The following is a 17,911-nucleotide window of genomic DNA, read 5'->3' as shown; positions in this document are numbered from 1 at the left end:
GGACAGCATACTGCCAGAGAGAGTAAAGAGAAAAAAGAATCTCTGATACTGCAGTGTGCAGTTCACATATTTTAAAACAACCTTCATTTGAGGTTTAAAAGTGATTATATGTGTATATTTAGAGTTCATAAGGGTTGGAGCAGGCGTCACCCAACAGTTTTTTTCTTCCTTTTAAGGGTGCTGACCAAAATATTGTAAGACTGAAAAATGAAAAAAGGTCGCATGGTGCGACCTTTTTTCATTTTTCATGTGTATATTTAGAGCCATGTGCAATGTAAGAAAAGTAAGAAAAAATGTAAGAAAAAAACGCTTCAACACAGCAACATAGGTGTAAACATTTATTGCCATCACATCTTCATATTCAAATAACATATGCAGGCATGGCCTACAGCTCAAAATATCGGCTTTTAACTTTACAGACAATACAAAGATAACTTTATTTATCTTCATAAAAAACCTTCTGAAGGTTACAAATCACAGTGAAATAATTTTAAGAAAATGTGTAAAAAGACAAAAAAAAAACCAAACAAACAAACAAACATGAAGTAGGTTATAAAACCTCCCCAAAATCCAACAAACTGAAGTTTGGGGTTATAAACACATTACTGACAAGGTGGGCAAATTGCACATTTTAAATATGCATACATGTAGGCCTACATATTCTTAATTTTATTTTTTGTCATCTTTTACAGAAAGCACCAAGTTTACACGGCATGAAATGCAAAGACTTAAATCTAACCTTGTACATAACTGGTTAAAGAGGAAGGACTTTTAAATAGGACTTTTAAACGTGTACTTTTTCATCTTTTGCCATCTCTGGAATCACCGCATGCCTTGAACTTCCTGAAGTTGTCGGGTGACATCAGCCAGTGAAATCTCAGGTTAAGGTGCAATGCTTTTGAAATTAATTGCAATCATAAAAGCCTAATTTATTCTGCCATATGTGTTTTAGCTTAAAGGCAATAGGTTTTCACACATTGGTAACTCATTGGTAAGGTAACACATTGGACTTGCAAATCCGAATGGCTTTTTCCTTCTTTTGTGATTGTATTATTTTGCAGGGCACACAAAAAAGTCAATAAAGCACCAACATACAGTACACATTAGAGGTGCACCGAAATGAACATTTGTGTCCGAAACCGAAACCGAATAACAATTAAGCACTTGGCCGAATACCGAAACCGAATATTAAGCTTACAATTTAGTCAAAAGTGATCAAAAGTTAAGTTTTTCACTATTTTTAAATATTGCTGAAATCTACGGTTTACAATAAATGTTTTGAGATATTTTTGATAGAAAATAAATGTGTATTTGAAGTCTTCAAATGTTAGAGTACAACTGAAATTAGTTTAATTAATGCCCATTTTCAATTCATTTTCTATTCGCCCTCCGATTCGGCCGCTCAATTGGCTTTCGGCCGAAAACCGAAAGTGTCTTTTTTTGCGTTTTCGGCCGAATATTTTCTGCGGCCGAATTTTCGGTGCACCTCTAGTACACATCAATAAACGTCTATGCACTGAAAGGATATGTTTGTTGGTGAGGTCCTGAATGGTCACTTGCATCTTCTTCTGGAAGGCAATCTGGGCCTCGCACATGCATGCGTTCTCTGTCACCTCTGCACGTACTTCCTCTGGAAAACACAATCATACGCTGTGAGCATTAACAAAATGATTCACCAGAGGGTTTCAAATGGATGCTACAGTATTAGTTTTGTCAAGAGTGTGAAAAGCTTCAAGCTCCTCAAGCAATATGAGGTATCCATCATTGTGCAGAATTCTGTTAAGAGAAAAAACATGATGTTGTTGATGATGATTATTATTATTAATAAAAGCACATTTTGCAGTTCTACAGCAAGTTAAATAGTTTAATATGACAGTTTATGATGATTTGTCAATGCAAAAATGAAGGTTAACACACACACACGCACACACGCACACACACACACACACACACACACACACACACACACACACACACACACACACACACACACACACACACACACACACACACACACACACACACACAAAATACAATGAATAAAAACGTAATTTCATTCAGGTCTATGAATCTCTCCATGTGGGTATACAAGTCTGACAAACTCTAATATGTCCTCGACATGCATACTGGAGTCAGTGCTAGTACTACAACAGCATGTCGCCTCCCCTATTTGCACACACTAAATTAAGTACGTACGTAAGTTCCTGTCATGCACCATTCTCTGACTTTCAACCATTGTGAAATGAGTGATGAGAAATGGGATGCATAAGGACCATGGCAGATTATTGCATGTTTTAGAGATGCCAGATGAAAAACAAAGCCATCTATATTTTCTGCCAAAGCTGATTGCCCAAAAAGGCCCACATCTCACTCTTGTATTAACCATCACATACAGATTTTCCGGTTTGGCCATGAGAGGTTATTTATTTTAATTTAATTTAATATCATAATTAATTTAGCAATTACAATTTTTCTGTCATTATTTTGCTATAGGATTGAAAATGCTGGCATGATTGGTTCTGTGGGTGGGAGGGGATTTATTAAGGGGAAATGTGATGCACTGTATTTCAACTACTGTTAAAACTCCTTTAAAATCAATAAAAATACTTGGAGAAAAAAAAAAAAAGAAAAAAACATCACATACAGATAATGTTTTTTGTCTCATTTTAAGACAAAATGATCAGATCCACACAGATGAAAAAGGCATTAAAGCACAAGACATGAAAGAATGTAAGGAATTTACATGTAATGGAACATCTATCTGCACTGTGATAGTTTGTTCCTCTAGTCTAGCATGTGCCCATGATAAAGGGCTCTTACGTGAGCATGTTTTTTGGTCAGTGCTCAGGACATATCCCTCTGGACATGTGCACTGCATTTGGCCATTGACCACCACACATGTAGGTGGGCATTCCTCTCCGGGGTTACATGCTTGGTTCATGGCTATAATAAAATAAAAATGGTATATGATCAGTGGGTGAGTCTATTGGCGCATCAAATATAAAAAGAAAAATCGAGTTGAACTCGACTTGGACAGCTTGCAAGGAACCTTCAGGTGTCATTAGTGTTGCCTAAACTATTAATTCAGACATCACAGCAGAGGAATAGATGACACAGTAGTGGAGTACAGTTATTAGTTATAAGTACCCTGTATTAGTGAAGTCAGTAGGTTCAAACACAATTCAAATAAAATAACTATCATTGTAATTATTGATTTGCTGGAGAATGTCTACTGAAACAGTCAAATGCAGATGGACAGTTTCTCTTCCAAAACTGAAAATCTTTTCGCATTGTGACACTTTCTCTATCAGTCAGCTTTTGGTGTTAGATTGTAAACAATTACAGATCACACATGCAGATACTAGTTATTGCATTTGCATGGTGATACCTTCTCTATCAGTCCTGATAGAGAGCCCTTACGTGAGCATGTTTCACTGTCGTCACTCAAGGCATATCCCTCTGGACATGTGCACTTCAGTGATCCATCCACAAACACACACGTAGGTGGGCACGGCTCTCCAGGAACACAGTTGCTCTCCTCCTCCATTGCTGTGAATGACCAGGATTACATCAAACATCACCCCATGAACTGGTTGCTACTGTAGCAGGACCATGGACAGGCTAACTGATAAGTCACACTGTAGCTGTCTTGACTGTCTCACTAGGATGACTTCAATATGACTTCAGTGAAGCAGTCAGTGTTCAGGTATATGTAAGCCTACACATTGGCCTTCGACAAAAAATGCAGGTTAGGAAATGAGTAAAAAAAATGTACACATTTTCTGCAACACATCCCTGCAACAACATAATTAATTGACTGGATACGGTAGATTTGAAAATCTGTATACAGTATATCACGAAAGTGAATACACCCCTCACAGTTTTTGCAGATTTTTGAGTAAATCTTTTCATTGGAAAGCATTACAGAAATTTCACTTTGACAACCTTTTAACAACTTATTTAACCGCTTAAATTTCTTTTTCACTCAGAAAAAAACAAAATACAGCCATTAATGTTTGAACATGTACTCACAAAAGTGAGTACACCCCAGATTAAAATCCGGTAGAGAAGGGGCTGTGTTGGCTCGAATCGTCTCGAAATGAAACGGAATGAAAAGGCATGAAAAGGGAGGTCACCAGTGTACGTTTCAACCTTTCTTCGCATTGAATTTTAACATTTTGAGTCTACATCTGGCTTAAATACATTGGTGTGAGATTTGAATGCAATCCTATGGAGAATATCATGATCTGCTTCAGTAGTCACAGTGCATGTTGACACAGTGCATGTTTCTTTTGGGCGTATTTCAGATTACTAATGTTGACAGCATCCATGCATCCCTAAACCATGTCAGTCCCACTACCATGCTTGGATTTTGATAGGATACACTTTTTTTTTTATAACACTCACTTGTTTACCACCACAAATGCTTGACACCATCTAAAGTATATTTGTTTATCTTGGTCTCTTCAGATCACACGACATGGTTCCAGTGATCCATATCCTTGGTCTGTTCATCTCTCTTGAGACCAAGATAAACAAATTTGCTTTAGATGGTGTCAAGCATGTGTGGTGGTAAACAAGTGAGTTTTACAAAAAAGTGTATCCTCTCAATAGCCAAGCATGGTAGTGGGACTGACATGGTTTGGGGATGCATGAATGCTGTCAACATTGGCAATCTGAAATACACCTAAAAGAAACATGCATGTCAACATGCACTGTGACTACTGAAGCAGATCAAGATATTCTCCATAGGATTGCATTCAAATCTCACACCAATCTATTTAAGCCAGATGCAGACTCAAAATGTAAAAGTTCAATGCAAAGAAAGGTTGAAACGCACACTGATGACCTCCCTTTTCATCCCTTTTCATTTCGAGACGATTCGAGCCAACACAGCCCCTTCTCTACCGGATTTTAATCTGGGGTGTACTCACTTTTGTGAGTACATGTTCAAACATTAATGGCTGTATTTTGTTTTTTTCTGAGTGAAAAAGAAATGTAAGCGGTTAAATAAGTTGTTAAAAGGTCACTAATCATTGTGTCAAAGTGAAATTTCTGTAATGCTTTCCTATGAAAAGATATACTCAAAAATCTGAAAAACTGTGAGGGGTGTATTCACTTTCGTGATATACTGTAGGCCGGTGTAAAACATGGCAATTACTACATTCTGGTTATCATGGCACTGAAACATCAGTACAAGCACATTAGTTTTCTTTTTGTCCAATCATAATATCATTATCAGTGGAGCAGACAAGGGCAAAATAGTTCACTTTGGAATGGAAGCATGGAATTTGGCACAAATGCTCATTTGAATCCACTCTTTCAAAAAGGGGGGTTGGCCATAAAAAAAAAATCCATGATGGCCAGCATTTTCTTTTAAAGATGGCCACCCTATTCACTTCCAAATAAGGCAAAAAATACTTCACTTTTGTATGCAAGATTGAAATGTGTCACAGAATAATAGTGATGTGAGGTCTCACACACAGAACATCTACATACTTGTACTTGTTATCACTATTGAACACAGCAATGACAAGGGCTTTCTCTTACGTGTGCATGTATCATCATCTGTCATGGTGTATCCATCTGGACACGTGCACTTTAGAGACCCATTGACAGTCATACATAAAGGCGGACATGGCTGCCCAGGTACAAAGGTGTAGTTACCCATGGCTGTAAAGAGGCAGGATGAGAATGAAAGAAACAGCAGGGTGGAAAAGCATTGCACCATCTTAGAAATGCTTCTCCCCAAAAAGTTCATACAAGAGTTCTTGTGCAGCTCAAATTTTGAATTTGAGTGCAGCTCACAATTGTTATTTTAATAGCAGTTTTCACATTCCTCATCTATTAATTAACAACAGTGGGCCAGTGTGTTTTCTGTGAAATTTCAACAAGTAGGAAACTCACAATATGTATTGTTTGCTAGTTAGTTTGAGATCACGCATGCATATGTATTTGCATGGTGATTCCTTCACTATCAGTCATGATAGAGAGCCCTTACGTAAGCATATTTCACTGTCGTCACTCAAGGCATATCCCTCTGGACATGTGCACTTCAATGATCCGTCCACTAACTCACATAAAGGCGGACATGGCTGCCCAGGTACACAGGTGCTGTTATCCATAGCTGAAAACAGGAAGGATGAGAAAGAAATGGCAGTATAAAATGCACGATTTGTTAAAAACTAAAGTTTGGGAGAAGCGTAATGAAATTTGACATGCTTAATTTACCACCTGCATTCTATTCTCTGCTCAACTGCCATTCGTCTGAATTCAGTGCGAAAAGATAGGCATGCCTATTTAACCAACTGCATCTCATTCTCCTCCCTGCCATTATTCGGGGGAATTTCAACAAACTGAAATTTAGAACGTCCCTTAATTAACTAAATAGCATTGATTCTCTGTTCACCTGTCTCCAGTCAGAAATTTTCTTTCTTGCTCTCACCCACCACCTCCCCGTTCGCCCCCCTTCTGCTGCTGTTCAATCGATGTGCATCTTGCCCTAGCTTCCTCTCCTGTTCACCTTACTCCATTGCTCTCTGACGATCATCGGCCGGGGGGTGTTCACTAAGACCTCACACATATCTGCGGGCGTAGATACTGCCCGAGTTCTTAGTGGCGCCCTGTACTCCCGAGATCGAGAACTGCATAGACACTTCAGCACCACGGCCAGCGATCTTTCCCAATACGCTGCGTAATCTAACTATCTCAGCTTCTCGAGTGCTTCTCGAGTGCTTCTACATAACTTACTGCACAATGCATGAACAGGTGTTGCTCTTGATGTGCAACTTTGTCCAGTTCTTGCAGGTCACATATGCAGTACCATTTGCATTTGCATGGTCTTATCTATCCATCAGACGATAGAGGGCCCTTACGTAAGCATGTTTCACTATCGTCACTCAAGGTGTATCCCTCTGGACATGTGCACTTTAGTGAGCCATTGACGGTCACACATAAAGGCGGACATGGCTGTTCAGGTACACAGGTGTTGTTCTCCCCAGCTGCAAACAGGAAGGATGAGAAAGAAACAGGAGCATGAAAATGCATGTCCCAAAAGTACACAAATAAGCTTCAACTTTTTAACAGTTAGTTTTTGCAGACCACACATGCAGATGCTACATGATGTATTTGCATGGTGATGCTTTCTCTATCAGTCATGATAGAGAGCCCTTACGAAAGCATATTTCACTGTCGTCACTCAAGGCATATCCCTCTGGACATGTGCACTTCAGTGATCCGTCCACTAACACACACGTAGGTGGGCACGGCTCTCCAGGAACACAGTTGCTCTCCTCCATTGCTGTAAATGACCAAATTTATATGAAATGCCGCTCTGTTGACTGAGAAGGTACTGCTTAAAACTGAGGCAGTGGATTAATAAGTCTGATATTGGCCACAGTCCTTACGTAAGCATGTTTCACTATCGTCACTCAAGGCATATCCTTCTGGACACGTGCACTTTAGTGAGCCATTGACGGTCACACATAAAGGCGGACATGGCTGTCCAGGTACACAGGTGTTGTTCTCCCCAGCTGCAAACAGGCAGAATGAGAAAGAAACAAGAGCATGGAAATACATCTCCCAAAAGTACACAAAAGAGCTTCAGTTCATCTTTGAAGAACATGTCAGTCTCATGCATTATCTACCAATAGCAGATGGTTCGTCATTGTGTTCCCATATGGGGAAAAAATGCATTTCCATGAAATCCAGCATGTAGGAAACTTGTGATGCCACAACTTTCTACAGTTAGTTTTTGGAAATCACGCATGCATATCTGTTTGCATGGTCATTCCTTCTCTATCAGTCATGATAGAGCGCCCTTACGAAAGCATATTTCACTGTCGTCACTCAAGACATATCCCTCTGGACATGTGCACTTCAGTGATCCGTCCACAAACACACACGTAGGTGGGCACGGCTCTCCAGGAACACAGTTGCTCTCTTCCATTGCTGTGAATGACCAAATTTATATGAAATGCCGCTATGCTGACTGATTTTGTACGGCCTAAAACTGAGGCAGTGGACTAACAGGTCTGATATTGAGCACTGCCATCTTACGTACGTGAGCATGTGTCATCATCAGTCAAGTTGTATCCTTCTGGACACGTGCACTTTAGTGAGCCATTGACAGTCACACATAAAGGCGGACATGGCTGCCCAGGTACACAGGTGTTGTTCTCCATAGCTGTAAAAGGGCATGGCAAGGCAGGAAGAAAAAAATAAAGACAGAACGAAAGACAGAGTCTAAGAGAAATCATTGCACCAACTCAGTGAATTATTTTACCAAATCACCAGTGTGTCCAATGACAATGATTGTCATCCTTGGGTCAAGGATGTTGACGGATGTACAGTATCTATCTATTCACAATGAACTAAAACTAGCAATACATGATATGGCCCATTTCTACATGAATCCATATTTAATCTCATCAAGTCCAACATGTAGCCTATGAAAATGTATGGCCCACAATGTATAACTTTTTCCTGTTAGTTTTTGCAGATCACACATGCAGATGTTGCAACTTTTAACTGCACATCTATTTGCATGGTGATGCCTTCTCTATCAGTCCTGATAGAGAGCCCTTACGTGAGCATGTTTCATTGTCGTCACTCAAGGCATATCCCTCTGGACATGTGCACTTCAGTGATCCGTCCACAAACACACACGTAGGTGGGCACGGCTCTCCAGGAACACAGTTGTTTGCCTCCATTGCTGTGAATGACCAGGACTAAATAAAAAACCACTACTATGAACTGATTGGCTGCTGCTACTCTTTTGCAAAAAACTAAACTAATCGACTGATGAAATTACAACTGAATAGATGTACTATGCTCTGGCTTGTTTTTCCAATTACCTATGACACTTCTGTGTCTACGGCAGGGATGGGATACCTATGTCTCCAGGGCCCCTTTACAGCCCTTGAGGCCATCGTATCCGGCCCCCGACATAGTTTTTATGTTACGCGGTTTCACATCAAATATGACATGTTTGGTAAAGAAATGTTAGAAATTACATTTGCAATACAATTGAGTTATATTTTCAGGGGACCTAGTGAAGGTGGGTTCTGTTGTAAGGTGGCCGCCTTCAATATAGGCCTAACGTGCAGGGGGAAATCCTAGTTAGTGTTAATACACAGCCCTTGTAGAAATTTGAAGTGGCCCCTCGAATGACAGAGGTTTTCCACCCCTGGTCTACGCCCTATCATAAGTGGCACAGTGAATTTGTGTTGCACCATCTCCTTTCAAATTTTACAAAGAATATAATAAAAAATGTACAGCCTCTCTGTACAAGTCTGTGTTAGAAAATGACGAATCCAGGTGACTATCAGGTGGTGAAAACATCAGCAATACAGTTTTCTTCCAGGCAAACAACAGGTACATGTGTAGTGCCTTAAGCACATTATTCCTAGGCTTAACATCAAATGGCTCTGGCACGTGCAATACCACCCTTCATCAACCCTTCAAAAGAGAACACTCTCTTACGTGAGCATGTGTCATTATCACTCATTGTGAATCCTTCTGGACACGTGCACTTTAGTGAGCCATTGACGGTCACACATAAAGGCGGACATGGCTGCCCAGGTACACAGGTGTTGTTATCCATAGCTGAAAACAGGAAGGAGGAGAAAGAAACAGAAAGGTGGAAAAGCATTTCACAAATGCAGTGAATGTTTTTTTCCTCAAAAGTTAAGACGGGGAATCAAAGAACTTCGATGCCAGTGCATCTCAAATGTTTGAAACAAGTACAGCTCAAGATCAGTTATTTCAGAATCATGCAATACAAGTTTTTGTTAACCATTCCAGAGTCTACAAGAAGATGCTTAGCTATCAACGTCAACCATCAATTGCCATGATGGTACCCTCTCTATCCAGCATGATAGAAGGTTCTTACGGATGCATGCTTCATTGTCATCACTCAGTGCATATCCTGCAGGGCATGCACACTTCAGTGACCCGTCAACAGTAGCACATACAGGGGGACAAGGTTGTCCAGGCTTACAGTCATCGCCCAAGGCTGGAAATAGGCAAGAACACAATATAACAGTAAGGAACAGTCAAACTGTTATATGGATTTTGTTTAAAGTTTGTTATGAATGAAAGATATCATGCTAAGAACAGAGATGACAGAATGCACATCAGTGCTCAAAAACCTCATAAAAGGTAGTAAATCCTCAGATCCTCAATCACAAGATCCTCCCGACTAATAACTTTAAAGGTACACTGTGCAGGAAATGGTCAAAAAAGGTACTGCAACTATGCTGCTCATTGAAACTGTGCTGCCTATTGCCAAATTTGATCTTTACATGAAAGTTTACAAAGTAATAAACAAGTATTTTCTAGTATGGTCCAAGTAGAGTCATTTTTGCAGCTAAAAATGGCTATCTTTTGAAATTCAAAATGGCGAACCATGGAGAAGATCCCCCTTTTCATGTATGAAAAATGCAATTTTTCCAGTCATAATGAATACTTAGAATTTGATGGTGGTGGTAAGTATTCATGAAAAAGTAACAGTGAATGGGCAGCATGAATTCTGGAAATAAACATCTAAAATCTCACACAGTGTCCCTTTAAACATACAAGATTACTGGGACACACCTCTCAATTGCAAACAATGGGCTGGGCTTAAAGATACTTGATTTGTCATGGGCTCTGACCCATAACAGCCAATGTGAACAGCCAAATGGTGAATTTGATATGGCTTCAATGCCATCTTATTTTAATGTTCTTTACAGTTTAACTACATACAGTGTTGGCAATGCCACCTTCTCTTAAAACAGAGGTGGGCAACGTTCATGATGAGGAGGGTCACATTTTTTCCTCACCACCATTGCCGGGCCACATGATCACGGATATGACTGCAACTTGCAGATTTGAGGTGCAGGTGGTTGCTCACTGACTCATGAAATTGTTTGGAAGACATATGAGTGTTCTTTAGCCAACAGTATAATTACACTGGATTGATTCAATAGTAGTTTAAAAAGAAAAGTCTGGTCATTATTTTTTATCTTTTGGCCGCACTCAGTGAGGGGACCGGCCGCATGTGGCCCCTGGGCCTCCAGTTGCCCATCCCCGTCTTAAAATATCCAAGCAAAACAAATTCCTTTAGACAACATTGCCATTATGTAAAATAGAAAGACAGAAAAACATTTATGCATTTTTTGTAATCATTTGTATTATTCTCGTCATTCAGCTTACGCAGATGCATGTCATTAATAGCATTATTTTAAGACATAATACTATACCAATCCACACCAGCATTATGCATTTCAAATGCATGCATCTACTGTATATTTCGGCTGGTTAAGTTAATCTAGCAATGTGGTAGGCCATTATGTTACCAATGCCACACATGAAAAACGGATATTTCCATGAAGGAATTAATGGCCTACGTTTGGTGTTAGATAGTAGACAATTTGTACAGATCATCACACATGCAGATACTAGTTATTGCATTTGCATGGTGATGCCTTCTCTATCAGTCCTGATAGAGAGCCCTTACGTGAGCATGTTTCATTGTCGTCACTCAAGGCATATCCCTCTGGACATGTGCACTTCAGTGATCCGTCCACTAACACACACGTAGGTGGGCACGGCTCTGCTGGATCACAGCTGCCCTCCTCCAGATCCATAGCTACAGAATAACCACACAGCCACAGTTGGACACAGGACCACACAGCCACAGTTGGACTAACTAAATGTGACTGAATCTTGGGTTCTACAGCTCTTTTACAGTCTCATGTCATGTGTTTTACAGCTTTGAAGACACAGTACTGAGATTCGAGCAGATATACTGCATCTGTGGCATTTTGTAACAGATTCTAATGCAATTGGTATCTTTTGGTAAAAGAGACAACATCAGGAACTTGAAATAGTAAATTACCATTCAGCTACTGACACTCAATGGCAAAATGTTTGAGTGCTAAATATTTCATCAGTTAGTATGTAGACATTCAGTGACTGCCCACACTGAGGATGAAATAAAATGTTAAACCATTTGAGGGCATAGTACTAACCACTTCTCTAGAACAATGAGAAGGGACTCACAATTAAGTTTCTAACACAGACAAAAGCTGAGAGCAACCTTTTTTGTAAACATGCCGATGCTAAGTTGTCAACTCGAGAACTTAACATCTGGTTGTACTCTCTGGCCTTCTCTATTCGTCAGACGATAGAGGGCTCTTACGTAAGCATGTTTCATTGTCGTCACTCAAGGCATATCCCTCTGGACATGTGCACTTCAGTGATCCGTCCACTAAGACGCATGTAGGTGGGCACGGCTCCCCAGGAACACAGTTGCTCCCTTCGGTTCCTGGACCTAAGCAGGGTCATAGGCAATGTTTGTGTTTCACAGCAGCCCACTACACAAACCCACCTGCAGGTCAACAGGAGGTCAAACGGCGCACCGCAACAGATAACAAATGCCATAATCCCAAAAAGCCATGCTAGAATAAAATTAAATCATACTGTTAAACTTATCTGAATCTATTAATAACTATGTAACTAATGCAAACTTCTATGATACAAAGACCTTAGTTGCCATATTGATCGCGATGAGGGATCAAATAGACATAGCTGAAAGTAACTTTATGGAAGCATATGCATACAGTATGTAAATAAAATCGTGTCATTGCTTGCTTGTATTATGTGTAAGCAATTAATCAAGATCATGGGACCTTATCACTGATCAGATAAACACAGCTGAAATTAACTTTATGGGACTAGCCACAACAAAGCAGTCTGCAAGTAGGCCATATTGAGCTGATGGTGCATCATGGCATTACAATATATCCATCCTAACTGTGGACAGCAAGTGTAAGTGATTCATCAAAGAGTGCGTCTTAATATGCTACCTTGCTTCCTCCACTTGCCTCCTCTACTTGCTTCTCGTCATGATGACATCACTGACAACAGCATTATATTTCAATATCTTGCAAAAGCTCAATTGTATTCTTTTTCTCATGTGCAATTGGGTTGGTGGATGAAAAACAGTCCCTCAAAAGTTGTTGTGGCGAGGCTGACAGCTGGGAAACTTTATCGTTTTCTCCACGGAGGAGGGGCCAGGAGGTGGGACGAGGAGACAAGCGCAAGTGGAGGAGGCAAGGTCGCATATTAAGACGCACTCAAGATCTCTGGAGGAGTGACACATAGATAAAGCTTACGTGAACAGGTTTTTTTGTCCGCGTTCAGGGTGTATCCGTCTCGGCACTTGCAGGTGTATGAGGCATTGCTGCTGATACAGATATGTTGGCAGTCGTGTCCCAGGGCACAGCGGTCCAAGCCTGGAATTAATCATATGATAGCATTGGTAATATAGAGTAGTTATCACAAAGGATGTGTTTCTTTGTGGATTAATGTTCTAAAAAACTAGTTAAGAACACAATGAGAGACTCTTTCCAACTGAGGTTTTGGAGAGATGAATGCTCTAGCATACAGCAAGGTTACATGTAATGTCCTGGGGAGAACAATCCAAGAAGACACTTGAGTGCCCCGTCTGTGGCTCAAACGGCTAGGGCACTGACTGAGACCCGGGTTCAATTCCAGCCCGGGGTCGTTTCTTGACTCTCTCTCTCTCTCTCTCTCTCTCTCTCTCTCTCTCTCTCTCTCTCTCTCTCTCTCTCTCTCTCTCTCTCTCTCTCTATCTCTCTCTCTCCCATTCCTTTCCTGCCTCCTCTCCTCCCAAACTCTCTGTCTAATAAAGTCAATAAAAGCCCCTCAAAAAAGAAGTTAATGAAAAAGAAAGAAACTGTCTCAATTAAACGTCCCAATTACCACAGAGGGTCTCCCTGAACTTGGAGGTGAGCTTCTCGATGACCCCAAACGACTCCACGTAGAAGACGTGGTCCTCCAGGGGCTGGCTGGCCATGAGCCTCAGGGACGCCATGTCCGCCCGGTCCACCCCCACCGCGTAGATCTCGATCCCGAAGCCACGCGCAGACGCCGACACCTCCTCCACCTGGTCCTGGGGCCGCCCGTCGGTGAGGATGATGCAGACCTTGGCAATGTTCTTGGAGACGGGACGTGCGCCGGAGTCCTCTGTGAAGGCCTCGTCCATGGCCGTCTTGATGGCCAGGCCCGTCATGGTGCCCGTGGCCAGCGGATCGATGCGGGACAGAGCTTGCTTCATTTCACCTTCGCAGAGGGGTGAAAATTAAAAGCAGAAATAAGCAAAAGAAGTTGTCGCATTCATGCACTTTTTTTAGTTAACAAATCGTTGTGATGCTGCATGTTGTTTTATATGTACGGTTTTACCCAACATCATTGCAAATGAGGGTTGGGCCCTCAATGATGTTCTGAGTTTAAATAAGTCAAATCAAATGTATAGTGTGAACACCAGAACATAACATTATATTGAGTATCTGTTACACCACTTCTTCCTATGTACCTAATGAGGTAGGTAGATAGACTGTGTTTACTCATTTTAAAATCTATGAAGGAAATCCGCCACAATTTTGATCAAATCACCACAGAATTAGCTGACGAACAACAGAAACAGTAGATCAGTTACTCTGTAGAGTTACGTAGCTGTGCTGTAAGGAAAATGGCAGGGTTGTTGTTTTTTTTTAACTTCTGCTTTTACTTTTGACACCTCTGCACCTTTGGTTTTACTCCCTGAAGAAGACTAGAAGGCCAAAATCCAAGTCTTTCAAAAGGTTAATGTAACCATGGCAATGCAACAAAGGCTTTTTGATTTTGGTACATGAGAGTGCCTGCTTTCTTCTTATCATTGCACCTTTGTTGAAGTATTTGTTGAGCAGGAACTCGACCATGTCGTGTTATCTAATATCAGTTATAATAAATCTGTGTAATTGCAACTGCAGTGTTGTGTACTTTATTATAAAACAGCTCATCAGTCACCTAGGTCAGTGATTCCCAACCTTTTTCTTCAGGGACCCATATTTTTACCATTGCAAGCTGGTGATTGGTGACCCAATCGCGCAAGGGGCCGCACGAGAGGGAGTCACATGATACTCATTAATTATCATTTTATTCCTCAATTTGTCTTCAGTCAAATATAGAATAACTGTTTAATGTATCACTTACATTGTGTTGCTTCTATGCATATATTAGTTTAATTGCTTTGTCATTTATTCAACATGGGCTATATATGGTATTAAAATTAAACCCCTTAAACTCAAGAGGGCTTCGCGACCCACTGTGGATCTTTGGCGACCCATAGGTTGGGTCCCGACCCATAGGTTGGGAACCACTGACCTAGGTCACCCAACAAATGCCCTGTTCCTATAGTCATGACAAAGTTTGACATCTCTGTCTGCACCAAACAAATTCGGACATCTCTGCACCTTTGTTGAAGTATTTGTTGAGCAGGAACTCGATCTTCACGGTGCTGGCATAGTTGACGACGGCCACCCGTGAGGCGTCGGCCCCGATCTCGAGCTCATCCACCACGTCCGAGAGCAGGACCTTGACCTTCTCGAACTCGGCGGGCCGCACACTGCGGGAGCTGTCTATCAGGAAGACCAGGTCAAGAGGTCGACTCTTGCACATCTCCTTGGGTGCTGTACATGGCGCACAGAGGGGGAAAAATTAGGAGCTTGAATACTTGACAACAAGAATAAATTCATTATAACACAACAAAAATTCTCAGAGAGATTGTTCGGTTGAAACAAAGACCTAGAAAGGACACATGCATCAAGGATCAAACTGAAGTAGCTTTGAATGTGTAAGTTTCATCAAGACAAGAGTAGAGAAGAATTTCTTTATTGATCTCCAGGGGGGGAAGTATGGTGTCAAGTAGCTTGCACACAATGCACATAATGAACATTGCAAGGAATACACACAACAGATATTAAGACAAAGTCGAGGGGAAAAAAACAAAGTGTTAAGAGTGCATATCACTGGAGAATCATCATCTGCTTGATTCTGACATAATCGTTTTCAACGACGGATCAATACATGCATTTTATGAACGTGCTACTTTTAATGCGACTTTTATTATCCCTGCAATGTCAAGATTATCAATTAATAGTGCATGACAGATTCATTATCTAGTATTAAAAGGGCCCATGCCATAAGAGTTAAAAAAATATATATTCCAGACACGTTATTCAAGGGGATGGGTTAGAGAATTTGCCTTTTAAAGAAAGTTATCTGTTAAGACAAAAAATGCACGGGGTAAATGGATTATAATTAGTGTTGCCACTTGTCCAAGTTTTTCCGGATTGTCCCAGTTTTTGAATGGTCTGTCCCCGAAAACAAATAAACTTTCCTGGACACTGAATAAAAAATACCATTTTGTATTAGCAAAAAGGTCAATTGAGTTTAAAATGTCCATTTTTTTTGGTCAGGGAGAGGTGGCAACCCTGATTATAAAAGAAGCAAGACATGGGATTAGATGGACCATGCGGATGTTGACCATGGGCTTACTGCAACAGCCCATACACAAATGACTGGAGAGAGTACACAGGAGAGTCAGGAGGGTAGCAGAGGGGAACGGAGGCATCTTCCAGTACCTGCTGTGGTAGCCCAGGGGGTGGGGGAGTCGGGGCTGCTTAGGGCATTGAGTGATGTAGTGGGAGCTGGTGGAGGAGAGGCATGATGGGGCTGGCGGATTGGAAATGGGGGCCACATCTGCGCTGGCTTGTGGTAATGATGGTAGCCAAAAAACCTATGGTTACCGCCATGTGCTGCGGTGGTGGGTAACCATCAGGTGGTGAATGGAATGGAATGAAGAGCAGATAGGGAGGTGGTAGAGAAATGAGTAGTATGCTTCATGAAAGACAGATGAAGTTGATGTTATTAATTATAGATAAGAGGAGTAGCAGTTGGAGTCAAGGTGACATGATGGTTGTGCAGGATGGAATAAGATGAGGGATGGCAGCATGAAATAAGTGACCTGCAAACTTAAAGCACCTTTTACTAATGTTTTTAGTGTGGACAGGTAGCCTACATCTGACCCACTAATAAAAAAATAAGACTTGAGGAGAGAATTTAAAACTAAATGATAGGCTATAGATGTCTAAGCTCTGTTGCCATAAACTATTCACCTTTCATTAATTGTTTTCAAATTGTGATTATTTGGCTCACTGAACTTTCAATCCATGTGACAAGGCATAATTAGATATACGTAATAATAATTAGATATGTGTCGTTGCAATAGGCTATGGGCTATTTTGATGTATGATGCAAGTTATTTTAACAAGATAGAGACCTAAAGTATGACATGCAATCCAGCACCTGCACATGTATCCTAGACCACATAGACAAGTTACAAAAGTAATGTAAGAATCCTTCAGTCAGATCTAAAGATATAAAATGAAATCATACCTCCTCCATTGATCTCATTACCCTGCTGTGTTGTTGCTCTTGTATTCTGTTGCGTTGTTCCTCTGATCCCAGGTTGCGCTACCCTGGTACCCTGTTGTGCGCCTCTGGTACCCTGTTGCGCCACTCGGGTAGCTTGTTGAGCTTGCACGTTGTGGAGCAAATTCTGTCTGTATGCTCTTGGATACGGTCTGTCCGCATGCATCTGATGTGGATGATATCCATAAAGTCTGTATGTCCCCTCGACCCCAAGAAATACAAGTACAAAGAAATAAATTAAGCAGCCCCACATGTTCAAAACTGTTGCAGTGTCAATTGATTAGTTTCTACTGAGAAGCAAATGAAATGCAACGCATAAAGTGTGCACATTTAAGGCCGTTAGCCAGGGGCACGTGGAACGATGAGCCAATCCGAGTTGAGGAGCACAGAGCCAGATGAATTTATTATGCACCCCCATCCCTTCTTTGTAGGTAGCCTATACGTAGCCTACATACACATACGGCAAAAGATGCACAGGGGCTGAAATTAATATCTTAAAGTTCTTGGTGATTAGGGATGTGTTGCCCCCTACTGTCAATATTGTAACCAGTTTAAGCCAATTATGATAAAAACTACTGAAAAGTAGCAT

General features: G+C 41.0%; 1 protein-coding gene across 3 annotated transcripts; it reads right to left on the bottom strand.

Moving 5' to 3' along the window:
* Nucleotides 1-336: 336 nt before the first annotated feature.
* Nucleotides 337-17,741, bottom strand: matn3b (matrilin 3b). Of its 3 annotated transcripts, XM_063183511.1 has the most exons (10): nucleotides 8,063-8,560; nucleotides 7,825-7,950; nucleotides 7,407-7,532; nucleotides 7,175-7,300; nucleotides 6,876-7,001; nucleotides 6,002-6,127; nucleotides 5,551-5,673; nucleotides 3,421-3,549; nucleotides 1,531-1,630; nucleotides 337-871 (listed from the first exon to the last, which is right to left on the bottom strand). In XM_063183511.1, exons 1-10 carry the CDS (start codon nucleotides 8,256-8,258, stop codon nucleotides 823-825), a joined length of 1,227 nt encoding a protein of 408 aa, XP_063039581.1. In that variant the 5' UTR covers nucleotides 8,259-8,560; the 3' UTR covers nucleotides 337-822. The 3 variants fall into 3 exon arrangements, with proteins under 3 accessions (XP_063039581.1, XP_063039580.1, XP_063039582.1); XM_063183510.1 differs by lacking the exons at nucleotides 3,421-3,549; nucleotides 5,551-5,673; nucleotides 6,002-6,127; ... (3 more) ...; nucleotides 7,825-7,950; nucleotides 8,063-8,560 and adding exons at nucleotides 13,161-13,280; nucleotides 13,771-14,130; nucleotides 15,303-15,518; nucleotides 16,473-16,646; nucleotides 17,287-17,741; XM_063183512.1 differs by lacking the exons at nucleotides 3,421-3,549; nucleotides 5,551-5,673; nucleotides 6,002-6,127; ... (3 more) ...; nucleotides 7,825-7,950; nucleotides 8,063-8,560 and adding exons at nucleotides 13,161-13,280; nucleotides 13,771-14,130; nucleotides 15,303-15,518; nucleotides 17,287-17,737.
* Between the last annotated feature and the right edge of the window lie 170 nt (nucleotides 17,742-17,911).

The sequence above is a fragment of the Engraulis encrasicolus genome, chromosome 19 (genome assembly GCF_034702125.1).
Source record: "Engraulis encrasicolus isolate BLACKSEA-1 chromosome 19, IST_EnEncr_1.0, whole genome shotgun sequence".
Taxonomy (NCBI): domain Eukaryota; kingdom Metazoa; phylum Chordata; class Actinopteri; order Clupeiformes; family Engraulidae; genus Engraulis; species Engraulis encrasicolus.
This window is presented reverse-complemented; position numbering and strand designations above follow the sequence as displayed.